At 34.8% G+C, this 26,271-nt stretch overlaps 4 protein-coding genes and 1 non-coding gene across 6 annotated transcripts; 3 read left to right on the forward strand and 2 right to left on the reverse strand.

Annotated features, from left to right (window-relative positions):
* Positions 1-5,842: 5,842 nt before the first annotated feature.
* On the reverse strand, positions 5,843-6,969 carry LOC140883907 (uncharacterized). Its single transcript, XM_073290528.1, has one exon. The coding sequence runs from the start codon at positions 6,967-6,969 to the stop codon at positions 5,950-5,952; it is 1,020 nt and encodes a 339-aa protein (XP_073146629.1). The 3' UTR covers positions 5,843-5,949.
* A 1,152-nt stretch (positions 6,970-8,121) lies between these two features.
* On the forward strand, positions 8,122-12,059 carry LOC140884029 (uncharacterized). Of its 2 annotated transcripts, XM_073290694.1 has the most exons (9): positions 8,122-8,244; positions 8,359-8,448; positions 8,565-8,616; positions 9,609-9,879; positions 9,975-10,036; positions 10,423-10,603; positions 10,737-10,833; positions 11,257-11,339; positions 11,772-12,059. In XM_073290694.1, exons 2-9 carry the CDS (start codon positions 8,423-8,425, stop codon positions 11,777-11,779), a joined length of 780 nt encoding a protein of 259 aa, XP_073146795.1. In that variant the 5' UTR covers positions 8,122-8,244; positions 8,359-8,422; the 3' UTR covers positions 11,780-12,059. The 2 variants fall into 2 exon arrangements, with proteins under 2 accessions (XP_073146795.1, XP_073146794.1); XM_073290693.1 differs by lacking the exon at positions 8,122-8,244 and having other exon boundaries at positions 8,261-8,448.
* A 1,057-nt stretch (positions 12,060-13,116) lies between these two features.
* LOC140879553 (coatomer subunit gamma-like) lies at positions 13,117-20,507 on the forward strand. The gene is made up of 18 exons (XM_073283311.1): positions 13,117-13,276; positions 13,799-13,896; positions 14,272-14,322; positions 14,739-14,852; positions 14,980-15,180; positions 15,260-15,361; positions 16,002-16,109; positions 16,212-16,445; positions 16,643-16,893; positions 17,032-17,203; positions 17,304-17,459; positions 17,550-17,600; positions 18,242-18,379; positions 18,478-18,681; positions 18,787-18,918; positions 19,001-19,174; positions 19,576-19,815; positions 20,038-20,507. The coding sequence occupies exons 1-18, from the start codon at positions 13,231-13,233 to the stop codon at positions 20,230-20,232; spliced, it is 2,667 nt and encodes an 888-aa protein (XP_073139412.1). The 5' UTR covers positions 13,117-13,230; the 3' UTR covers positions 20,233-20,507.
* A 909-nt stretch (positions 20,508-21,416) lies between these two features.
* On the forward strand, positions 21,417-24,590 carry LOC140883755 (uncharacterized). Its single transcript, XM_073290341.1, has 2 exons — positions 21,417-24,006; positions 24,164-24,590. Exons 1-2 carry the CDS (start codon positions 21,515-21,517, stop codon positions 24,282-24,284), a joined length of 2,613 nt encoding a protein of 870 aa, XP_073146442.1. The 5' UTR covers positions 21,417-21,514; the 3' UTR covers positions 24,285-24,590.
* Positions 24,591-24,836: 246 nt separating this feature from the next.
* On the reverse strand, positions 24,837-24,908 carry TRNAE-UUC (transfer RNA glutamic acid (anticodon UUC)). The gene has a single exon. It is a non-coding gene; the product is annotated as a tRNA-Glu (tRNA).
* Positions 24,909-26,271: the final 1,363 nt, after the last annotated feature.

Genomic DNA, 26,271 nt, shown 5'->3' on the forward strand with positions numbered 1-26,271 from the left:
ATGTGTCTACATTAAAGGTACTACAAATGCATGTGCAATTGTTTGCCTTTATGTAGATGACATATTAATCATGGGAAGCAACCATGAATTGATTGTGAAAACCAAGAAAATGCTGAGACAACATTTTGACATGAAGGATTTGGGATTGTGTGATATTATTCTAGGGATTAAAGTCTCTAGAATTCCTGCTGGAATTATTTTATCACAAACTCATTATGTAGAAAAGGTTCTTGAACGATTTAATGCCACAAATCGTCCTCCGACTAGAACACCCATGGAATTGGGTACACATTTAGCCAAAAATAGAGGAGAACCTGTTTCACAAATGGAATATGCAAGAGTGATAGGAATTTTAATGTACTTAACTAACTGTACCCGTCCTGATCTTGCATATACTGTAAACAAACTGAGTCGGTTCACAAGTAATCCAAGTGAGGATCATTGGAAAGCATTAATGAGAGTGCTTGGATATTTGAAATACACTTCGAGTTATGAAATAATGTATACAAAATATCCTGCGGTCCTAGAAGGATATTGTGATGCAAATTGGATTTCTGACACGAAAGACTCCAAGTCTACGAGTGGATATGTGTTCACAATTGGATTTTTTTTATTTTAACAATTGTTTATTTTGTTTACTAAATATATTTTAAATTTCTGCGATCAGACTTTCAAATTTAAATTAAAATAGTAATATTTACGACACGTTTTAAATTTTTTTAATTATTTTAAAAATAAAAAATAAAATTGGATTAATCGGGTTAGTCTGGTTTGAGTTCACCATTTTCGAGATGATTTATGTTCGGTTCGAGTTCGGGTTGAAAAATTTTCTAATATATAGCATTTGCGCCAATCCAACACGAATCTATTTGAATTAACTCCTCTAGGTCTGTCCACATAATTGAGGGACTTAAAAAATCCAAACGAATTAAAATAAGCCAACAACTACGCTAACCAAATTTGTAATTAAAATAAAATTTATATTTAAAAAATATAATATAAAACAAATTTAATCAAAATATTTTTATTTAGGTTAACCAAATTTCTATAAATATAACTGATCACAAAAAAATTTATTTAATCATTTTAATTTTTTAATTTTTTTACTTTTTCTCTTCGTAATAATTTTTTTAGTTGTTCATAAATTAGAAATTAAAATTAAAATTTTGACTTTTTTTTGAAACAAAATTTCCATATTAATAAATAAATAACGATAAACATTTATTAATTATATAATTAATTAAAAGACCCAAAAAAAAAAACTTGGTACATGTGCAGGTCCCCACGTAAAGGTGCTAGCAGCTAGCAGACGCTACATTTTTATGCATTGTCTACAGTTACTGACGGAAAAAACCCCATAAAATTGAGATACTTAAATAATAATAATAATAATAATAATAATAATAATAATAATAATAATAATGAAGACCATAGATTTTTATTTCCAAACAACATTAAATTAGAGAGACAACTTTTGGTGTTTTATTTGTAAAAATAGTCTTTTACGGCACACCACAGGGATCTTTATAGTGAAAGCAAGTAACACATATTTTTCTAGAAAATTGAATATTTTCACTTATTATTGTCTTGGGAAGAAATCAATCATGCAAATGACAGGACAAGACTTTTGGGTATGTGAGTTAAGTAATGAATAGCTTAAATGTTGATTGCTATTAATTTACATGCCAAGAGAACTCATTCAAACTATATAACCTATTGAAGTACTCATATGGTATACATGTTGAGTGGTTAAAGTTTCATTCTAAAGCAGTATGCTTTTATATTTTCAACTCATCTATCTTCTCTTTTGTAGGTACGTTGGCTTGGTTCAATATCAATTTCTTACTATCTCAAGTATATGAAACTAATTTCCTGACATATTTGTCAAAAGATACTGGTAGAAAGACGATTTTTCTGGACGATTTGGTAGCTGTAGAAGGAAAAGAAAACTGGTAATAATCGATATAAACTTGGAGCACTAATATTACAGAACAAGGTTAATTATCGCCGATGAATTTGAAGTGCTACAGCAATATATTGTAAGAATGAATGGCAGGGCAATTCTCCTTTGGCAAGAAAAAGTATGCGCATGCATGGCTATCTTGCCGAAGGAGGATCGCACAGTCATTCTTTTTTCTCACACAAACTCGCCTTTCTTTCTCAAATCAGGCTGCGTAGGCAACATCTCCTTACATGTTTCGGATACAAAATATGACAGTTTATATATGCAACCTCGTCTAGCACCTTCACAAGTATATGCTGAAGGACATGGCATATACTTTGGACTATTCCTTACTAAGGGATTCCCTTTGCTTTTGAAAGGGTCGGGGCCCCAATATTTTCTGACCTCTCTGCATCTTCCTGTTCTTTGGATATGCTTCTTTATTTCTCCCCTTAAGTTACCTACTTAAACATATAGGCATAACGTGTTTTATATGTTTTATGAAGCATTTAATCATTTTGCTTAGGAACATAAGATTCTTGTTTTCTGATGTTATACTAAATAAGATATATGATGGCGTGAGCCATCTTTTGTGATATTTAATCTTGGATGGTGTATTTTCTCACATTGGTTTCATTATCATGAATGAAATCAAAATGTTTGTTTATATTAATTTTGTTATTCATATTATAAGTAAAGCGACTGTAATTAATTTGTTCTTCATTTTTTTATGAATGATATATTCCTCAACTTCATAGGTGTTGAGCCCCCATAGTAGAACTAAGAATCTCGCTTTTTCTGCATAATGTGCAATGTCACAGTTCAAGATAAGCTTAAGCTTTGATTATTGGTTCATTTTTTTCTTCTTATATTATTTTGTTTCTGGTTATATCCATCACATGCATTTCCTTTTGCATTATCTCATTCTTTTTTCCTACATAAACGAAAGTTTTCTTGACTGGGTTTGTTGTTTTGGAAAGGACCTCCATGGGGAAGCTGATGAATCATGATTAGTGGAAAGTATAGACGTTTGATCTCCTCGCGCGAAATCGAGTCTAATGTGAATATTTGAGACTTCTGTCCAAAGGGATTGTTGATCATGTATCCACAGCAAATTATGAGCCCAACAACGCTCCAATAATACAATATTGCTAAAAGCTTGACTGAAAACTTAAATTTTCCAACACGAGCAAGAGTTTGGGCATAGCTCCTGATCATTTATCGAGTACCTGCTTCGATTTTGCCTTTTAATTAGTTGTTAAAAAATGAATATGCATAAAAACAAAAAGACTGATGTGGAATACCTATTCCATACTATATAAATTAGTGTTTGCAACCTTTAAATATAAGTGATTATGAATTTTTGTCTTCATAAATTTGTTAAGAAAAAATCCATAATTACTTAATTTTAGAGTTTACAAACACTGCCTAAATAAAAATAAATATATAATTTTAGCCACCCCGACGGTCCTAATCAAACTATATAATTTTATTTATGTAAAAATCCCTATTCACGGTGTTTTGTATATACGGTCTCTATGGACATTGTCATGTACCATTCACCTGTTACTTTACCATGTACAGATAGACAATGCTAAATGTCAAATTTAATTTTGGAAAGAAAAATGCTACAAATACATTGATAGTTACGTATTGATTTACATTGCATTAGAAAAATGTATGAGCTACATCATGCATGATAGATGTTACATGTGAATCATGACAAATAATTTTATGAAACAAAAATAGATAACTAATTTTCTCTCGAGTTTTACATGTTTTCATAAAGTATCGATCTTTTAGATAACATGTGTATACAGCAATCCCGAGCATACAAATAAAACACCCTTCAAAAGTTATAGCTACAAATTTGAAACTGATGGTAACCTATTGATTGACTCTGTCTCAACTAGGGATAAAATTTATAATCATCCTTCACATTTAAATTCAGTTTCAAAAGCATCCTTGACATTTCAAAGAACTTCAATGCCCTTTTATTTTTTTTAAGTTGTTTGACTTAAATGCCCTTTTATTTTTTTATTTATTTAAAGATTGCAAAAAATATTATTATTCAATATGAATATAATAGTTTTGATAAAAATAACTAATTAGGTAAAATAAAATAATAATTTTTAATAATATGTTGGATGTAATAATTGCTCATGCTAGGAGAACGATCAAAACGTGACGCATGAACTATTGTATGGTTTAAATTATTTGAGTTTCACTATTACCACAAACTATAATTTTTGATAAAGCGAAAAACGTTAAGTCTATAACTGATATTAGAACAAATATCACGACTTCGATTCACATTAATCGCAAGAAATACAATTATTTTGAGAGATGAATTGTTGGGTGCAAAGATTATTAAAATTAATGGCCAAAATTTGAAACATATATATATATATATATATATATATATAATATCATATTTATATAATTTCAAATAAAAATATAATAATATTGAAAAATAAGTATTTATATACAATTAATTAATAATAATAATAGTAATAATATTACAAATAATATGTTTTTATAAATATTACAAAATAAAATTAATGTTGTTATAATTATTCTATATTTTTTACGTATATGTTTCAAATTTTGACCACTAAATTTTATATTTTATATTTTGTATTTTTCAAATTATTTAAATTAAAAATTTGTGTATTATTTAAATTAAAATTTTGTTATACTATTAGAAAACATTAATTAATTTATATAATTAGTTATTTTCATCAATATTATTGTATATTTTTTTGAATCAACATTATTCAAATAAGACATGCAAAAGGGCATTCAAGTAAAAAATTATAGAAGATAAATAACTGGTCTAAGTTTTGATAAAAACAAAATAGAGATGAAGGATGATAATGAAGTTGTTTGAAACATTAGGGATGATGTTGAAATTGGTTTCAAATGTGAGGGATGAAAATAAATTTTACCTTCTCAACTCGGGGTGGGATCGCTGCCAGCATGAGCAGATTGCAACACATTAAATTTGAAAATGTTTTATTTTTTAAAATTAAAAATAAAAAAACCCGGCCTCCATAGTTATCTTTGAAAAAATTATCCAAAATTAAATATTTATAGGACTTCGAGTATATTTTTGGGCAATATATTCAAATTCAAATGTAATATAATATACCGAAAATAAATATTGGATTTATAGAAATATGACTTTGATAACACATAATAATATATATTGAATAAAAAAAAACTGTTGGGTACCCAAACCCGATCGGGCAATAATTATACTACCCGACACTAACCCAAAAAATAATATCACCCAAACCCGTCTTTTTAAAAATACCCCACCCGACCCGTTCCCAAACGCCCACCCCTAGTCTCAACTCTCAACAAGCATATTCGGTGGTGCGAGCTAACCATTTGAATGAAAGATAAACTATCATCAATCTTGTTGAGCAGAAAATCTGATACGTTAATATTTTTGGAATGGAGTACTATACATTGGTTTATACATTGCATTAATTGAAATGTGAAGATAATCATTTGAAAGATAAAAATATCGTCGAACGTGTTACACATTGATTTAGCCGTTGCATTTGAAATTGTCCATTCCAAATATCAGCTTGTAAGATTTTCCGCTTGCACAAGATTGTACGGCCCACGATAATTTTATCTTTCGAATGGTCTGAAAATTGGGCTTAGAAATTAGAATCACGAGAGAATCATTAACTATATATCTCTGATGCTATTGTTGAAATTAAATAAGAAATCTAAACCTATGTGGAACCATAACCAAACAGAAACTAGGCAAAATCAAATAATCCTTTAGACAATGAAAGAGTTATTAAATGAACGCGGCAAAAATTGAAAAGAAAGAGGCATGCGTGATGAATAGTAAAAGAAAACCAAATGATTGCATGAGCTACTTCGAGTTCAATATATTTATGTACACCTAGAGTGATACAACCATCACCTGTAGATATCACCCACATGCTTGCATGCGGCAGCATAAAATCATGACCAAAAAATTTGTATTATCGATCGAAAGGGCCGTTGGGATCGAGCTGTTTGCACAATCCCATGTAGGTCAGATAGAGCACTCGATCTTTAGAACCTGTACGATGATTCTTGGTGTGTTTGCAGAAATATTTGAGTTGGCCTAACGTGCAGAAACCCAGCATTTGGCCCAGAAGCAAGAAAAGCCAATTGACTGTCTTTTTCTTGTCGGAAATGATAGGTTTCACGCTATTTTCTTTCCCACAGTATTTGCATGTAGGCAATGCAGGACTCATCCAAGCACTAGGGGCTCGGTCGTACATTTGGCTCTTGTTTTCGATGATATATTGGAAGATTTCGAATGATTTCTGCCGCAAGTCGAACCCCATCTCGTAGTTTCTCTCGCATCTCTTGCATTGGACGTTGCCGGCTATGGTGTGGATCTGGCTGGAGAGTAGGTCTCGGAGGCTGAGCACTGTGGCACGGCGGTTCGTTGCCCAAGGGTACGGCGGCGATATCTCGATGCTCTTTCCTCCTCGTGGGAGTTGGGTAGGGTTACGCCTAGAGCGTGGCGGCTGTGGGTTGCCATGTCCGTTTCCAGAAGGTTCTTGAGAGAGTTGCTGTGGCGGCAGAGGAGATGAAGATGGTTGTAGAGGGAGTATTGGAGGGTTGAGGGTTGCCGTGGCGAATTGGATTTGATAAACCGGTGACGATGCAGGCGGAGTTTGCTGTGTATAAATCGCCGACGGCAGCGGAGACTGTCGTGGAGAGCCGAGGGCCGGGATCGAAAAGAATTGCTGACAAAATGGTGCTGGACGGGGATAGAATATTCTTTGAGGGTTGAGAACTGGGCTTTGATGAACCGGCACAAACGTCGGAGATAGAGGCGGGGACGGAGACAGAGACGGGGACGGATCCGGCGTCGAAACGGTGGAAGGGTTAATAAGGGACAAAGAAAGATTTAACAGGTTATCCGTGTCCTCTTCGGTCTCGAAGAGGCCGGAGCTATGATCGTTGATCTTTCTCTTCTTATCGATATGATCGTCTCCATTCTTCATAATATTTCTATAGATTATTATTATAATTATAATTATAATAATAGACAGAAAGAAGAGTTGGGTAGAAGAAGATGAGAATGAGTGGTAAACATTGGGAAAATGGCGGTAAAATACATGGAGTTCTGAGATAGAGAAATTTATGATGTTATAGAGATTTTGGTTGACTCAGTCTACGTTGATTTGAGATAAAGATAAACACCAAGTTGTACCGGTCGTCTTTTAAAATTCCATCTCCCCCTTGATTTCAGATGTTTTATTTAATTTAATTTAAAATTAAATATATCTTCAGACATATGATCAAAACATGCTTATAATTAATTTTTCGATTTGAATTTGCTAAAACTTTTACACAAATTGCAGACTTGCAGTTCATTTTTATTTTTATTTTTTTTCGAAAAAAAATGTTTAGTTGATTTAGTTTGTAGTATAGTCATGTAGATATATATATTATACACGCAATCTAAAACATTTTGTCTAAGATATAGAATATAGATATGCTCGTTATTTATCTTCGATCGAGATTGAATTAATACAGCTTGGACATAATGAGCATATAATCTCGATATCGAATTGAAGATAAATAATTAATTTCTATCGATATAATTTCATTTTGTAAGATTTTTAGTAAATAATTTCATATGCTATTGATAATAAATTAATACTAAATTATAGATTAAACAACTTGAAGCTTTTTAATACTCATACTCATTTAGATTTCATAAATATAGATATGTTCATTATTTATCTTCGATTCAGTGTTGGTGTTTTTAATTTCTAATATTGATATTGATATTGATAAGTACAATTGATAATTATCTTAAATAAATGATTTGATTTCATATATGATCTTATATACATCATCTACCGAGTTTCGAAAACGTACGTATAGCTTGTGATAATAAGCATATCATATAATTTAAATCTAACAATCACATCTTATCAATGTGTATTTCCTCCTATGATTATATCAACTTATAATAATTTATTTATTAAATCCAATATTTAACCTTGAATTTTGTATCATTTTTAGAAGTTCTAGGAATATAGAATTGAATATCTATGATTCTTGGTATTAATAAGTTATTATAAATCGTGATCGAGTCATTGTTAGAATATGTTGGGATCTGTTTGGCAATTTACGCTGAGACGACACACGGCTCCAATTCCCATTGTGTGTGGGATTAGAATCATGCAGGGTAACATTGTTCCAAGAAGATGTCACAACACGTAAACCCACCTCTTCTCGCTGGATTTGCTGCCTACACCACATAAATGGTATGTTTTTACCCTCCAAATCCATCGCAACGTTTGTTTTATCTGCTATTCATTCAGCACTTGTCAAGTGTAAGAGGAAATGGCGCTGACTGGCTTTGATTCATGGGTTCCTAGCCCGTTTGATGTTGATCTTTTTCAGCAATCGTATAGGCTGGATTTCGACTTCATTCGCCTCATTATGTTCTTACGCTGGATTGAATCAACGTTAGTGGATGTTGTTTTTGTTAATTTATTTCTTGTTACGCCTCATTATGGCATGGAGTTTGCCTTGTTTATTCTGGTATTGTTCTGGGTTACGTTAATTTGGTTTGCATTTGCAGTGTATTGGATTTTGGAGATGAAATCCAGAAGGTTTCCTCGTGGGTCCGGTCGGTGAGTGCATGTTTACGCCTTTTCATTTTGATTCTTTCAATATTAGTGTTTTCTCGCCGAGTTTGAGAAGTATTTGATAAGGTAGTGTTTTGGAGTGTTTCTCAACTTTTCCTTCACAAAATTTTGAAATTTTGTCAAGAAAAAACTGAGAAGTGCTCTCAAACACTAACTAAATTGTTGAAAGTCGCTTATTATTGGTGTCACCGTTCATGATTTCGAGTATTTGGTAAAAAAATGGGCATCTGCTGCAAAATCTTTAGTATGCAAAAGCTCGTATATTTTAAGTTGGTTTTGGGTGGTTTTTTGTTGTCAGTTGGTTTTGGGTGGTTTTTTGTTGTCTTGTATCCGATGAACATGCACATGTACACCTTGGTTTTTAATCTACATAGCACAATCCGTCTCCAGCTTATAACTTTATAATGTTATTACCATGATGAAAACCTCAACCTCTATTCTACTAGAATTTTGATGAAACTCCCTTTCATCTTCTTCTCTTAATGGCAGTTTTAATTTTCCCAAAATGTACCCCAATTTTTGGCTGAATACATCTTCCTTAAGCTCAAGCTCTTGGGAAAAAGTGGTTTTTCACATACCCATCAGTTACGTGTAAAGTCAAGGGTGAAAACAAGAAGATTGGTATAGGCTATGCAGTGAGTTGTTGATATGTGAAATGTGAAGTTTCTGAAAAACTACTTATTTATATTTGTAGCCCTCACTGTATTGCCTATCAAAGTCCATGAAATGGATTGTTGTATTATGTTAGGATAAGCTAACATGCAGGTACAGAACCGTGAGTTTCATTTTGGAGTGACTAAGCTTTGGGAATAACATATGTTTATAGTGCTCTCGGTATGCCGAAATTGACATTATTTTAAGTTGAGGAGCAAACGATAACCCCCTTGCCAATGTTGGTTTATGCAGAAATGATATAGGGTACTGTGATGCATATTTCTAAATTTTTGTAGACATTAATTGGTCTAATATTCTTACAGATTCGTGATCCCTGGCTGTGTTTATTGTGGCACATCACACATTTTCTTATTAGTTTATGGTACTTTATACTGGGTTTGGCGAATGGCATCGAGAGTTGTCTCATCTCTACCGGCGCATTGACGAGGTACAAAGCTTGTGATATTAGTAAAGTTCAGAATCTGGCAGTTGTTTTTGACAGCAAAGAGGCTCTTCAGACAATCAAAGTTCTTGATCTATTGCGGTGGCTTGCAGACAATGGAGTGAAAAATGTATGTCTCTATGACAGGGAAGGTATAAAAGGGGCAGTTGCCTGTTGCCTGTTATTTTTGGTTTGATTTCGAGATTTTAGCCATATTGGTAATTTACGATTGTGTTCTTCACTGTAGGAGTGCTGAAGCATTTCAAAGAAGCTCTCTTGTTATTGTTGGAAAGCGAAAAAATATCTAAGGTTTCATTCTGTTTCCTGAAATGAAATTTAAATTGAAGGCTGTAAATTATTTCACATTGAACTTTACTGAGTTTGGAATTCAAATGTCTTTGATTACATTTACTGAAATGAAATCCGAGTCTTGTCAGCACTGGAAATTGTTATTTTTGGTACTTATTGTCTCCAGAACATCACATGATTGGATGGCAATTGTTGCAATGTTTGTTGCAAAGCATGACATGGAAACAATATTTCCTATTCAGACATGTCACCTAACATTGCGGGTCAACCACTTTACTCGATAATATTAATGCATATGTAGTTATATAATATTTTTCTTTTGGAAGCATCACAGAGTGTCTATATTTTATATACCGTTGTGTTTCTAAAATGTCTCTTTTCTCCAGGAATCCACAAGCAAACCCCTTCTTGAGCAGAAACAAATGAGTTTGGAAGTGATTTCTTTTTCTGATGGGAAACTTGCAGTGACCAAAGCAGCTAACTTTCTGTTGGAGAAGCACTATTTGAGTGTTTCTAAAGAGAAGCATTTAACAGAGTCGGACATGAATGACGCTCTTGGAGCAATAGGTAGTTTTTGTTTTTGCCTTTTTCGCTTTCCATTAATTTCATATGTTTGTTTTTATTCTTTGCTATTATAGAATCTGGTATTGGTATTTTTAATAAGTTTCTAGTTTACAAAATCGTTTATTTGTGAAATCAGGTTATGGAGGCTCGGAACCTGATCTCATGTTGATTTATGGGCCTGCGAGATGCCACCTGGGGTTTCCGGCTTGGAGAATTCGTTATACTGAGATTGTGTGAGTATATACTTCATGCTTTGTTGAATGGCAGCAATCAAGAAAGCATGACAAATATTGCATAAAGTTTACCATGAGTTATCAAAACATTTGTCTGTCAATTTTATATATCTAGCCTTCTTATAACCTGGCATCTCCCAAGAAAGTTTCTGAGAGTGTCCCATGTGATATTGTAACATTTGCTTACTGTGCTCACCATTTTGCTGAGTTTTTGCTAAAAAAATTAAAAGGGCTAATTTGTTTAATGCTTTGCTGACACCTGCATTGACCTTCAAGCCGATTTGTTTACAATCCACCTCATTGCTTGCAAAACTATAAAAGGAAATTTGCATCACTCGTCATGGTATCTTATTACATTGTTCAGTTGGACATGAACGAAGCAAATCCCGACTGGGGAATAATGGACTTTGGGTCCTTCTGCAGGTACATGGGCCCAGTGAAGTCCATGAAATTCGGCTCCCTCATAAAAGCAATTCACAGGTTCACTATGCTGCATCAAAACTATGGTATGCTGTACACTTTGGTATTTAATTTGTCCTGTGTTGGAGTTTTTTTAAAGCTTATGTTTCACATATAGATGTACCATGTGCTATAATATTCTTGATTGCAAATAGAAAACAAAATCATTTATTTTAAATCTCTTAACTGTTATTCAGTTATGCAACTATCAGTGAATTTCTATTGTTTTGCCATCAGTTTTCGTTAGCGTTCGATATCTGCTGTCATTACTTCACCGTCGATTCTAATAATTTTTTGTACACGGAGAACTGCGTGTAACTACAGCCCGTGTTTCCCAAACTGGATTGGGAGCTATATAACTTGATCCCTCCAGATTTTTGGAAAGAAAGGGAAGAAAGATACTGGGAACTTGTAACAGAGCAAGTCTGTTTGATAAATATAAGGATTCATCAATTGTATTTGTATTTTTTTCTTTCCAGGTACATGAATTGGTAAGCTTCATCAAGGCATAATTTGTGGAGTGGAGAGAAATATACAGAATTATGGGATTTTGCTCCAAGTTGTAAACAAGTTCTGTTTTATATCCCATGTAGAAACTTGGTATTAATAATCAATGTACTGTTCAATGACATTTTTTAAGTTTTTTTTTTTTTTTTTTTTTTATTTTTTTTTTTTTATTATTGACATTTGACATGCCTACAAGGTTATGGTCTCAAGGAATATGGTTGATTTTATTTATTGAATACGTTTGAAACATTTAACGAATCGAAACAATTTTAATTTTAGACAATGGAATTTAAAATAGATTAATGTCGTTTATATTTAGTTTTTCATTTTATTTCATTGGCCATGTCCATTAACCCTTTTTTTCCCCCTTTTTTTAAACCATGACCTATTTTTTTAATTGTATGAATATTGAGTTTGATATAAAAAGATAAATTTATAGGATTAAAATTAAAATTAAATTTTGTATCCAAATATAAAATATTAAACAACATATGTTATATTTATGCACAAAATTACTTTTATATAACTACACAATCCATTATAAAATAATAATAATATTCATGTTAAAAAATAATTTAAAGTATCTATATATTAAAAAATCAGATGAATATTTAATTATTTGTCGAGTTGTGATTATACTACCTATAATCATAATACGATAATAAAATATAATAAAAAATAAAATCATTTTATCAGTATATTTATAAAATATTTTAAATATATATTATATCTAAGTAAAAAATATATACGTTGAGATATATATATATATATATATATATATATATATATATATTTATATATATATATATTTTGAAGAAACGTTGAGATATATATTTTTTTATGTGTATATACTAAAGAACATGATATTTATTAATCACAATTGTATTCAATAAAATAACTTTGAAATGATTTATGTGTATAGTTGAACTTAATAATAATATTTTGGTTAAATTTTATCAGAAACTAACCTAATTTGACATGATGTACCGATTGAGATACTAATTAAAAAACTTATATACAAATGTTCTATTTAATAAAAAAATTCATATTTCAAATTATTTTTTACTCATTAATTAATTAAGTTATTTACAATAATTTGTTTATCAATTAAATTTTACAGTAAACCCATTTGACTTGGCCCATTGCACCACATTTACTCCCTTCTCTCTCCCAAACGGGACAACTCACTCAAGTCGGTAATCAGATCCGACGGTCAATGTTGAGCGAATTGTGTAAGATCCCACATGCTTCACCCAATGTGGACCGTCGGATAATTCTCTCACTGCTCTTGCAATAAAACATGAAATGACTCCATTTTGAGATCAAAGCAATCTTCCTCTTCCCCCTAACATCCGTATATGTAATAGTAGCTAACAGAGCAATCAATTTTGTCCAAGTATTTTCGCTTGGAAACGCAAAGATCTCTGTACAATGGCGCAGCCGCTCGTGAAGAAAGACGATGATCGCGACGACGAAGGTGCATTTGAGAATTCTCGATTCGATATATGTTCTTAATTTCGTTTCAACGGTGAAAATTTTCCAATGATTGAAATACAATTTCAGTTCTCATTTATCTTCACCTGATTTAAAGTCGATTTCAGATCTGCTGTTGTGTGGGAATTGGAGATTACGGAGTGGATGGTGTATGACTGATTAGAACACTAGAGAATTAGATCGAGTGATCTATTAGTGTGCGATTCGATTTTCAGTTACGGATCTTTAGTCCCGTGGTAGAGGCTGGATTTCGCGTGATTTAGTCTAAAGTACTAATCTTTGGAGTGAGGAACTTGTATTAGGTTTGCACATTGTTAATGTTAACTGTTGGTTAAATCGGATGATAAATAGGAAGTAATTGTAGCATTATATCATTGATTCGGTTTTTACTGGATCATTTAAATTAGAGGAGATGTGATTTTTTTATTGAGGTTTTATCTGATAAATCGTATGTTGACGGGATAGCCTGATTCATGTTGTAATATTGAATTTGTTGTACACCCAGTGGAGTACTCTCCGTTTTTGGGGATTGAGAAGGGTGCAGTATTACAGGAAGCTAGGGTTTTCAACGAACCTCAGCTGGATGCTAGGAGATGTTCGCAGGTACTATTAATTGTAATTTCAGTCAATTCAACACTTTTATGCTCTGGGATTTTGTTGATGAAAAGGAAAGGGCAAAGGGTTGAATATAGTTCTGATCTGTTGTACATTCAGTCATGCTGTGTAAGGTAGTTATGTAAAAATTTTACATTTGGCTAATCAGTATGAAAAAGAATGATTTGAAATGTCTAAAGCATAAATAATAAATGTATCTAGTGTATATGATTGCATGAGTTGTACTGTATATTTTCCTTGAAAACCCAGCCAATGATTTTCATCATTTAAACTCAAAAAGTTTGACACAAAATTTGTGATTTTTTTTTACTGTTGTGTATCTTTTGTAAATAAATAGTTCTTTGAACTTTTTTGACTTCTCAGGTCATAACGAAGCTTCTATATCTTCTCAATCAAGGTGAGACATTCACAAAGGTGAGAACCTATATCTCTCTTTCTCTCTACCTCACAGGCATATAATGTGGGGCCCTAGGTCCTTTCCATATTTAGCTTGCAATCTGATTGAAATTTAATTTGGATTAGCAAATATATAGTTTGATGGTGCTTTTCATTTAGTAGTCAATTACTAAAAATAATAGTAGTAGAATATGGGAATTAAGCCAAAAAAGAACCATCATACTAGTCAGATTAGACCCATTTCAAAATAGATACCAAATACAGTAATGGATATGTTCCTCAAGTCACTCCTGCTATAAACAAAACAGTACTAGGACATAGGCTTTCTGCTGAAAGAAATGTAAATGCATGTCTGGAAAACAACCTGAGATCCCCACAAGATCTCATTACTCAAAGTGAATCCTGATGGATTTTGTGCTTAATTTGACTTGTAGATCGAAGCCACAGAAGTTTTCTTTGCAGTAACAAAGCTGTTTCAGTCTAAAGATAATGGCTTGAGAAGAATGGTATATCTGATGATAAAGGAGATTTCACCCTCTTCAGATGAGGTAAATCATGTCTCATTTGTCACCTTCCTTTATTTTATTTTATTTTATTTTTTTATATTTGGTTTCTTTAGATCAATCCATACTTTCAATGTGGGAGAAAATGAACTTGATATTTTTATGATAAAAGGTTATCATCGTCACGAGCTCCCTAATGAAGGATATGAATAGCCGAACTGATATGTATCGAGCAAATGCTATCCGCGTCTTATGTCGTATTACTGATGGAACGCTTTTGACACAAATTGAAAGATACCTAAAGCAGGCCATTGTTGATAAAAATCCTGTGGTTGCCAGTGCCGCTCTTGCTAGTGGTATTCATCTGTTACAGGTACAAGATGTTTGGGAATCATACCAATCTATGGTAATTGAAGATTTCAGCATTAAATAATTTGAAATATTTATAACAGACAACCCCAGAAATAGTGAAAAGATGGAGTAATGAAGTGCAAGAAGCTGTTCAATCACGAGCTGCACTTGTGCAATTCCATGCACTCGCTTTGCTCCACCAGGTACTTGTTTTGCCGTTCATTAGCATCTGTTTGGATAGTTCTATTACCATTATTAACCTTTTCTTTTGCCTGGACCATGTTGCGGGACAGTGATACTATTCCAGATCTTATAATTAGAAAAATTTGCAGAACTACTTGTAAACACTACGGATTTTGAGCTGGGAGCTAAAATTTGAATTATGAAGTTTTGGTTTTCTGGATAAATGGCCCCATGTAAAATTTGCTTAGCAGTTTGTTTGGCTTCATTTTCTAATTTAATCAGGAGTAAGATCAAATTAGCTTCTAATGTTTCATCTTCTCTCTGTAATGATGGGCATAGCATTCAAAAGTTAATCTGTCTCAAAAGCATGAATCACGTCCACGATTAATTCTTGTCGTTCCTTTATTACCTCCTATGAAAAGGGAAAATAATTAATAAAATTCAGTTACTTTGTGCATAGTCACCCAAAAACATTGTTCTTTTTTTATATATATTATAGATTTGTTTATCAATTTATAAGAGTGAATAATCTTGCTCGGAAATTATTCAACTGACTGATTATTCTTGGTTCATGGGGTCATTGTTTTGTGGAGTTTTTTCAATGTGGAAGTGGTCTCAGTGTGATTCAAGTGGATTGACATGTCTGTTATTGAATTGCAGATTCGGCAAAATGATCGACTGGCTGTCAGCAAGTTGGTTACCAGTTTGACCAAGGGCACTGTTCGTTCTCCTTTAGCTCAATGTCTTCTGATTCGTTATACTACTCAGGTGATTTTTACTATGATATTGTTCTTAATCGCCTTGATTTCTTGGTTTCATTGGACATTCATTTCAGTATCAGGTGAACATTTGCTTCAATGATATATGTAGGTCATCAGAGAGACAGGTGTAAACACTCAAACAGGAGACCGCCCGTTTTATGACTATCTTGAGGGCTGTCTTCGTCATAAAGCTGAAATGGTTATCCTTGAGGCAGCTAGGGCAATCACAGAGTTGAGCAATGTGACTACCCGAGAGTTGACTCCTGCCATAACCGTTTTACAGCTTTTCTTAAGTTCTTCAAAGCCTGTGCTTAGGTTTGCTGCTGTCCGAACTTTGAATAAGGTTTGAATCTATACAAGGATTATAATATGTCGTTTTTTCACCAGTAATTGATTTCTTAGTTATGCATGAGTTGATGATGGTCTGCCATTCTCTCCTTGCTTTCACCTCTATATTCTCCGTATTGGATGCATGCTGCCTGTCTTCTTTAAAGAAGGAATTAACTATTTTCATCTAATATAAGCTTGAAACTACGGCAGGTGGCAATGACACATCCTATGGCTGTGACAAATTGTAACATTGACATGGAAAGCTTGATTTCAGACCAGAATAGAAGTATAGCAACACTTGCCATCACCACTCTACTGAAAACAGGCAATGAATCTAGCGTTGAACGCTTGATGAAGCAGATCACCACCTTTATGTCTGATATCGCTGATGAATTCAAGATTGTTGTGGTAGATGCTATTCGATCCCTGTGTCTGAAGTTCCCCCTCAAGTACAGATCATTGTGCGTGATTGTATAGTTTCCCTGGAATATGTGATTAATAGATATACATGTTCCTTGTCTTCTGGATGTTTCTTTTCTTTTTAATATTGTTTGAGTACAAATTTCACTAATTATGTGTAATCATCTGGATTTACTTAGGATGAATTTCTTGAGCAACATTTTGAGAGAAGAGGGTGGATTCGAGTACAAAAAGGCAATTGTTGATTCAATTGTGATTTTGATCAGAGATATTCCAGATGCCAAAGAAAGTGGACTATTGCACTTGTGTGAGTTCATTGAGGACTGTGAATTCACTTATCTTTCCACCCAGGTCGAATTTATCTTCTTAGAATATTCATTCATCCCTTCTTCACAGCCATCTTATTTGGATAACCATCAGTTGATTTTTTATTGTTTTGATGTTGAATTAGATACTGCACTTTCTTGGGAATGAGGGACCCAAAACTTCTGATCCTGGTAAATATATCCGCTATATTTACAACAGAGTGATACTTGAGAATGCAACTGTCCGTGCCAGTGCTGTTAGCACATTGGCAAAATTTGGTGCCATGGTCGACTCATTGAAAGTAAGTTTAATCTCTAAATTGTCTCTCCTTTAGTATATTGTTAAGAATATAAGTGATTAACTGGAAAAAAACCATTTACTCTTGCTGCAGCCCCGAATATTTGTTTTGTTGAAGCGTTGCCTATTTGACAATGACGACGAGGTCAGTTTTATTTCCCTCTGAATCTTGTAACTAGTTTTGTTTCATTCTTGAACCGATATTCAGTATTTCATGATACATTAATATTGGGAAATGTTGAGGTTTTAATTTTATGTGCTGATTCTAATATAACTATTTTCTGCATTCAAATGGGAGTATTCTGGTAGAAAAACACTTTGCAGTTTTACCGTCACCAGTAACATGATTTTAGCTTTTGGGGGCCTCCTGAATATTGAAAATCTGTTTGCTGCTGGGCGCTGGCCAGTTGGATGGCATACCTTCTTACGGAACTTGTTCCACTTTCTTTCTTGAGCTCTCCGATGTTTTCCTATCCTTTTAGTTAACATTTTTTCTTTTTTTCTTTCAAATTTTGGTCGTGCTTGAGTATGATGCTCATTTACCCTTTAGTTTGGTTATGTTTGCCTATGTGTCATGGGTTTAGTTATAGACAAATTGAAGACTATTTAAGTCATGGGTATAGTTATCGACAAATTGAAGAGAATTTAGCTGGAAAAAAGATCTAATGGTCATCCTCCAATGTTGTAGACAGTTCAATGTAGCTGGTGCTTTACTGCACCAGTGCACCTTCGCCTCATATGTCAGTCTGCTTTCTGAAGCTATCCTCATGTTTTGCTATCTTATAGGTTCGTGATAGAGCCACTCTGTACTTGAGTACCCTTGGTGATGGTTCGGTTACTGAGACTGCCAAGGACATGAAGGAATTTTTATTTGGCTCCCTTGAGGTACCACTGACCAACATGGAGACAAGTTTGAAAAACTATGTAAGTTTAGATACTAAATTGTTGCTTGTTTTAGTGGTATGCTTTCTGGGTTTGTTTTACTTATTGTATGCTTGAGACTCATTTGTTCATTTGGACAGATACAGGATCCCACCGAAGAGCCCTTCGATATCCAGTCTGTACCAAAAGAGGTTAAATCTCAGCCTCTTGCAGAAAAGAAAGCCCCAGGCAAAAAGCCTAGTGGTTTGGGTGCACCACCTGCCACACCTTCCTCTGCAGCTGATGCTTTTGAGAAGCTCCTATCTTCTATCCCTGAATTTAGAAATTTTGGAAATCTTTTCAAGGTTGTGTTTCTTTGTATTTGAAATTTCTGTATCATTTCTAGTTGATTTCCATAATTTCTGACTACTTACTTGAGCTCTCAATAAATTTGTATATCCTGGGGTCAGTCATCAGCACCAGTGGAGCTTACAGAAGCTGAGACGGAGTATGCAGTTAATGTTGTCAAGCACATATTTGACCGCCACGTGGTATTCCAGTACAACTGCACAAATACAATTCCTGAACAGCTACTTGAAAACGTATGGACCCTGTTTTCACAAATATTTGTTTATTTTGTCCTTTGGACCTCCAATCACGAATTCTTTATTTTTCTTATGCTAGGTGACTGTGCTTGTTGATGCTTGTGAAGCCGAAGAGTTTTCGGAAGTAGGATCCAAGCCTTTAAGATCTCTACCATATGATACACCAGCACAGACATTTGTGGCATTTGAAAAACCTGAAGGTGTCCCTGCAGTTGGAAAATTCTCAAACTCGTTGAGATTTATTGTCAAAGAGGTACTTGTTCTGTAATCTGGTTCAACTTTGACAGAATGTTTGCATTTCAACAGTCTTTTGTTCTTGACATGCACTACCAGTTGCATCCAGATGGACTTGTGGCATGAGTGAAAATTGTTATTCTGTCTTGAAATGCTGTTTATTGGTTCAATGGTTTGGCTTGAAAAAAATTTACATTATCAGTTGGAAATTTTGCATTCGTCGATAATATGTACACTAAATACTTTTTACATCGGACCTTGCAGAGGATAGTTTTGAGTAGATAAAAAATGTACATTTCTAGTATAATTCTTTGAATCATTATGCTTTTTTGTGCCCCCTCGAGGTAGGGAAATATACCAGTTGTAATCATATCATTGCAGTGATTATTCTGTTAACTGATTTCTCTTAAATTTTGTTAGGTCGATCCCTCAACCGGTGAGGCTGAAGATGATGGTGTAGAAGATGAATACCAACTAGAGGATTTTGAAGTTGCTGCTGCGGATTATATCCTTAAAGTTGGTGTCTCCAACTTCAAAAATGCCTGGGAAACCCTCGGCCCTGATTTTGAGCGTGTAGATGAGTACGGTCTTGGGCCTAGGGAAAGCCTGGCAGAAGCTGTTAATGCTGTCATCAATCTTCTTGGCATGCAGCCCTGCGAGGTTGGTAGCTTATATGATTCTTTTATTCTTGTAGCGACTAGGATTAATTCAACGAAATTCCTGATTTCACTAGCAGATTCTAAAAGAAATTACAATATGTTCACATTCTGTGTGGAATGATTTTTATTTTCCGTGGGAACACAAACCCCCCAGCCAGGTAATACGTCTTTTACTTGTAAGTTGTAAGAAACTGAATGCATTTTTGTTGATTTCTTGTTACAGGGAACAGAGACAGTTCCGAGCAACTCAAGATCACATACTTGTTTATTATCAGGTGTATACATCGGTAATGTGAAGGTGCTTGTGCGATTGTCTTTTGGAATTGATGGAGCTAAAGAGGTAGCTATGAAGCTGGCAGTGAGATCTGAGAACGAGATTGTCAGCGATGCTGTACATGAAATTGTTGCCAGTGGATAAACCCCAACCGACCCCCATCCAGTGTTTGTGGTCAAGATTTGGCTTCAGTTACCTTGTAGTTCAAGGGTTTTGTTGTTCGATTACATAATTTTGCGGTCTAGATTTACTTCCATCTTTACCCTTGGCGGATAATTTACCAGCACACAGTGTGATTATAGGTTTCTTATAATTTTTTATTTAATGACATTCTCTTGAAATTAAGAGGAAAAATTGTGTTCTCGTTCTGTTTCTGAATGAATACTTGATAGATCATGAACTTGGCAAATTGGGTTGCGGTTTGGATGTCGAACGGACTTTATTCGACTCGTTTATGGCTAATAATTCTCATTTTATGTTCTAAGATTTCTTTTGAGTGCATCATTTTTATGTCATTGGAAAAGTTTGATGATTCGTACCGAAAGAAGAAACTAAACATGATTTCCTGCGTGATTATCTTCTTAGCATCAACATCTTTGTTGCTTTACGTAAAACTAGCATAATCACTCATAAAATCCAATTTTGATTTTTTATTCTTCTTTTTCTCCCCATCTTTCACGTATCTACTCTTTTTTTTTCGAAGGCAAATTTTATAAAATCAAACCGGAGGAAATACAAAGGACGACAGATTAAGAACCCGTCGGTCACGATCAGTCGAAGAACCAGTCGACCTAGCTAGTTCTGATAAAAGGAATTTACAATCTTCCGCCAAAAGGCCTATGCTTGAAACATCCATCACAGAATGGATGGCATTGATCACTATGAGCGCATGTGATTCGATGATAACGTTGATGAGCTTTAACTTTTTTATCCAGCTTAGAGCCTCGCGTTCTTCTTTCCGCCTTTTCTTCTCCATCTCTTTATTTTGTAGACAACTCTTTCTTTCACCTCGTAAAATCCAATATGGATTATGATAACCTCTTTTGCTTCGTTTCTTCATCAATTTTTTTTTTTTTTTTTAAAAAAAAACTTCCTTTGTAAAACTAAAACTCAATAGTTCGAGCTGATAATTATTTTAAATAATATGATCTTTTATTTTGCATTTGTTTTAGGTACTGCAATTACAATCGATTCCAAATTTTAATTTATTCAATTTAATAATACATTATGCACCGGAAATATCAAATATGTATACATGAGCTCATCGTTAATGCATGCATGAGCTCTTGTCTTTTATTTCATAGATTGATTGATTCAGCTCAGTTCACAAGGCCTTTCAAAATTCAAGACAAAACTCAAATGGCCAATTCTGTTTCAGAATATCAAATCTATGATGAATCAATGAAATAGCATTCTGGCTCGGCAAATGGAGCAAGCAAAGCTGCTGGCAGAATCTCTGGTGAAAAACTCCAACTGCCCCAGATTCGCATGGCTACTTTTTAAGCGCACTCTCATTGACCACAACGTGAATGATCTTTCTTCTTTCCAACGTTCCCTCCCTGTCATCACTCCCATTCTCATCCGCTCCAAAATGTTCTCCGAAATCGAAGCTCTGCACCAACGCATTCTTCGTTTTGATACAGTCCCGCAGCGTGTTTTGTATTACTTGGTTCATATGTTAGCCAAGTCCGATCATATTGACAAGGCTATGCATCTTTTTCAATCTATTCGAACCCATTTTTTTGCCTGCCCGCCTTCCATATTCTTGTACAATTTGCTCATTAGAACTTCACTTCAACACGATTGTTCCGAGTATGTGTCGTGGCTGTACAAAGATTTGATTTTTTCCAAGGTAAAGCCGGAAACTTATACTTTCAATCTTCTTATATCTGGGCTGTGTGATTCGGGTCGGTTGGAGAATGCCCGTGAGCTGTTTGACAGAATGTCGGACAAAGGTTGTGAGCCTAATGAGTTCAGTTTTGGAATTTTGGTGCGTGGGTATTGTAGGCTCGGGCTGCCGTATAAAGGGTTGGATCTTCTGGGTTTGATGAAGAAAATGGGTATCTTGCCTAATGTAGTGATTTACAATACGTTAATTGCGGGCTTTTGTAAGGAAGATAAGAGTGACGAGGTTGAAAGATTGGTGGAGAAGATGAAGGAAGATGATATTGCTCCAAATGTTGTGACTTTTAACATTAGGATCTCTGCCCTTTGTAAGGCCGGGAAGGTTTTGGAAGCCTCTAGGATTTTTCGGGACATGCAAATAGATGAAACATTCGGCCTGCCAAGACCTAATGTTGTGACTCATAACTTGATGTTGGAGAGTTTTTGCAGGGAAGGGATGTTGGAAGAGGCTAATTCTTTAGTTGAGTCCATGAAAAAGGATGGTATTTTCTCAAATTCGCAGAGCTATAACACATGGCTGTTGGGCTTGTTAAGGAATGGGAAACTTTTGGAGGCTCATAAAGTTATGCGAGAAATGGAGGACGATGGACTAGAGCCTAATTCCTATTCTTATAATATCATGATTAATGGATTGTGTGAAAATGACATGCTTGCTGACGCAAGAGCCCTTACGCGTTTGATGACTACTCGGGGAGTTTACCCTGATACAGTCACGTACAGCGCACTGCTCCAAGGGTATTGTAAAAAGAGGAAGACGTTTGAGGCTAATAAAGTCCTTCAAGACATGATTAAGGATGGATGTTTTCCAAATACTTATACTTGCAATATGCTGTTGCACAGCCTATGGGGAGAAGGTAAAACAGCAGAAGCTGAGAGGTTACTGCAAAAGATGAACGAAAGAGGTGATGTACTGGATACTGTGAGCTGTAATATTGTGATTGATGGTTTATGCAAAAGTGGGAAGGTTGACAAGGCAGTTGAAATTGTGAGTGAAATGTGGAATCATGGAAGTGCTGCTCTTGGCGCTTTGGGCAATTCGTACATTGGCCTGGTGGACGAAAATAGGAAGAAATGCTTGCCTGACTTGATCAGTTATTCGACTGTCGTAAATGGTTTATGCAAGGATGGACGGCTTGGTGAAGCTAAAAAGAAGTTTGTAGAGATGTTGGGTAAAAATTTATACCCGGATTCAATCATCTATGATATTTTTCTATATAACCTTTGCAAGAGGGGGAAACTATCATCTGCGTTTCAGGTTCTTAAAGACATGGAGAGAAAGGGTTGCGACAAAAGCTTACAAACTTACAATTCCTTGATTATGGGATTCAGTAGTAAGAAACAAATATTCGAAATATTTGGGCTATTGGATGAGATGAAAGAAAAAGGCATTAGTCCTAATGTTTACACCTATAACCTTGTTCTTAATTGTCTATCTGAAGGAGGAAAAAGTGAAGAAACTGCATCTCTTTTAGACGAGATGCTGCAGAAAGAGATAACACCCGACGTACATTCCTTTAAGATGTTAATTAAAACATTCTGCAGGGCCGGCGAATTCAGACCAGCACAGGAGGCATTTCAAATAGGCATTGGTTTATATGGTCACGTGACAGTTCTTTACAGCCTAATGTTCAATGAGCTACTTGCCGGAGAGGAAGTTCTGGAAGCTAAAAACTTAATCGAAACTGCAGTTGGCAGGTGTCTTGATTTGAGCAGTTTCCATTGCAAAGCACTGATGGATACACTGTGCTTGCATGGGAATTTAGAATGTGCTATTGATACTCTTAACAAAATGGTGCAGAGGGGGTGTAGATTTGATCCTGCATCATTCATGCCAGTGATTGATCATCTGATTAAAAGTGGAAATAAGCATCAGGCCAATAAATTGACCGAGCAAATGCTGGCAATGGATTCAACAGATAAGATGGAAAACGAGGTGCGCGGAAATGATAAGAAGCCTAAAAATGGGAGACGACGCAAAGATGGCGAGAGAGATTGGCGAACTTTTCTACACAGGTGTGAACTTTTTCCAATGGCTTCACAAAGTTTTCTTATCTTTATGTTATTCTTTTATTGTTATTTATGCACTGATTTGGCCATCTAATTTGCTATGGATTGGATTGTTTTCTGCCACATGAATATCTTGTAATATCTAATGACTCGAATTTTACAGAGATGATGGGAGTGCAATAGCTATGAAAACTTTGAAACGAGTGGAGAGAGGATGGGGTCAAGGAGGCTTGTCCAATTCCCAACCTCCACAAAAAGACTTTCTTGATCTTTCCTTCGTATAGATGGACGAGAATCGGTGGTACAATTGCGAAACTTAGGTTGGGAATCAGCCACGAGAGAATGGTTCTGGTATGCCACCCCACGAGGTCAGTTCTTTTCACCAGAAGTTTATAACTTCTTTGTTCTTGTGGAGGCTAAAGGGTTAAGAGTCCTCTGTGCCAGCGGGGTATGAAGACGACGGCCCCATCGCTATATCACGTACATATTTATTGATTGTACATGTTGTTGTGTTCTTCTGTTCCTTTTCAAGGAACTTTGGTTCATTCTTGTTTCATGTTTTGAAGGGGTCAGCAATACCAAAATGAACCTGATACACCTATATATTTAGAATAGAAACTAAACTTAGGTCCACTCGTATACTTGCAGAAAACATATAGATCTTTTTCAAGTTTAATCGAATTTTTTGTCAAGGTTCCGTGTTTATGGGTTGGATTGATAACATAACATAATAAACATCAATGCAACTCGAATATTTGGAACAAAAATGCACATTTTGCCCACTTCAATTCCACAACCGACAACTTCTTTATTATTTTGGTAGAGAAGCAAAAAAATTCCATTGCCGGGAATCGAACCCGGGTCTCCTGGGTGAAAGCCAGATATCCTAACCGCTGGACGACAATGGAGGGTTGTGACATGGTGTCAAAATAATTTATATAACTTTATAAAATATTCGATTGGTTTGAAAGCTTAAGCTAGAATCGAATGATATTTTTGAGGGATAAATATTTATTACATTTTTGTATGAAAAACCGTATACTATGTGGTAGAGAAGCTTGAATCAAATTGTGAAAATTTTAGTGTGACGAAATCATAATTGTTACGAACAAGAAAATTTAATCGGAAATATCAAAAAAAATTATGTATGTTGATGATGGTTGTGAAACCAGGGCCCGGGCTATCAGGGTAGTGTTGTGGGCCTGAGTGGTGACCGGGCTAATGGAAGTAATATATAAGCTGCCCTTCCTTAATCAAGATGATCTGCACACCAAGGAAGGGAATAAAAAGCACGTAAGTGGGACGCCGAAGGAAGTTCCGGCGGGGCCACTCCGATGCTTAAGTTAGACTTAGAAATAGAGTGGGCTTTTTAGAGAAAATGAGTATAGTGTTTTTAAAAGTTTAGGTGAACATACCCCTACAAATATCTGTGACTAGGTATTTAAAGGCCTTGGAGTGAGAGTATCACTCCGCAATTCCAGGGTAGTGGTCACGATCTGGATCGTGGGTGTGGTAGTTGTCCATGTTTGCCTGTCACGTACGATGAACCCGAAAAGCTTGGGTTGATGATAATCGTGGGGATCATGCCCCTAAAACACGGGCCTTATATAAGTCCTGCAGATCTGGTTTTCCGGGCTCCTGAGGCTATTAGGCTACCTTAATACGGCCCTACCACTCCAGGGCATTCGTAGCCCTGCCCTCCTGGCTTACCGGGGCATCATATGTCCATAATTGATGATGCGTGTAACTATAAGATAAAACTTAATGAAAAATTTAAAATGTGAAAATCAGACAACTTTTCCGGACTTGAGGCATTCCCTGTGGCTGTGAAGAATCCAAAACCAAAAATCTATGCTATTTTATTTAATATCCCATAAAGTGTAATGATTAATCATTCAATAAATAGTCACTCTTCATTCCATCAATCTAGCCAAGTGGAGCTTAATAAATTGTGGAGTAATTTGTTGGTTGTCGCATCTTAATTTAATATATTTTAAATTGTAGTGACCTTGATTATTTTTGAGCGGGTATGTTATCTTTTTGACGCAATTATGTATCCGACTGAAACTTTTAAATCTTAAATTTTATCATTTTATGTACATCGTTTGCATCTGATTTAGAGGAGAACTCACATTTTTCTCCCTATGCAATTAGATTTGACGTCTGCAAGTCTGCATGTAAATGCATATATATATATATTCTTAATGAAAAAATATCATGTTTCTCATATAAGTCACAGGGGAAGATAATAAATCAAGATATATGTCATTT

Source organism: Henckelia pumila, chromosome 2 (assembly GCF_033568475.1).
Source record: "Henckelia pumila isolate YLH828 chromosome 2, ASM3356847v2, whole genome shotgun sequence".
In the NCBI taxonomy this organism is placed as follows: Eukaryota; Viridiplantae; Streptophyta; class Magnoliopsida; order Lamiales; family Gesneriaceae; genus Henckelia; species Henckelia pumila.

Excerpts from the sequence above, each read along its gene's own strand:
- LOC140879553 (XM_073283311.1), top strand. The coding sequence starts at position 13,231 with ATGGCGCAGCCGCTCGTGAAGAAAGACGATGATCGCGACGACGAAG. Across the intron at positions 13,277-13,798 it reads CGATGATCGCGACGACGAAG|TGGAGTACTCTCCGTTTTTG; the intron begins GTGCATTTGAGA and ends TTGTACACCCAG. Across the intron at positions 16,894-17,031 it reads CCCCTCAAGTACAGATCATT|GATGAATTTCTTGAGCAACA; the intron begins GTGCGTGATTGT and ends GGATTTACTTAG.
- LOC140883907 (XM_073290528.1), bottom strand. The coding sequence starts at position 6,969 with ATGAAGAATGGAGACGATCATATCGATAAGAAGAGAAAGATCAACGAT.
- LOC140884029 (XM_073290693.1), top strand. The coding sequence starts at position 8,324 with ATGGCGCTGACTGGCTTTGATTCATGGGTTCCTAGCCCGTTTGATGTT. Across the intron at positions 8,449-8,564 it reads TTACGCTGGATTGAATCAAC|TGTATTGGATTTTGGAGATG; the intron begins GTTAGTGGATGT and ends TTGCATTTGCAG. Across the intron at positions 10,834-11,256 it reads ATTCGTTATACTGAGATTGT|GTACATGGGCCCAGTGAAGT; the intron begins GTGAGTATATAC and ends GTCCTTCTGCAG.
- LOC140883755 (XM_073290341.1), top strand. The coding sequence starts at position 21,515 with ATGGAGCAAGCAAAGCTGCTGGCAGAATCTCTGGTGAAAAACTCCAAC. Across the intron at positions 24,007-24,163 it reads TGGCGAACTTTTCTACACAG|AGATGATGGGAGTGCAATAG; the intron begins GTGTGAACTTTT and ends CGAATTTTACAG.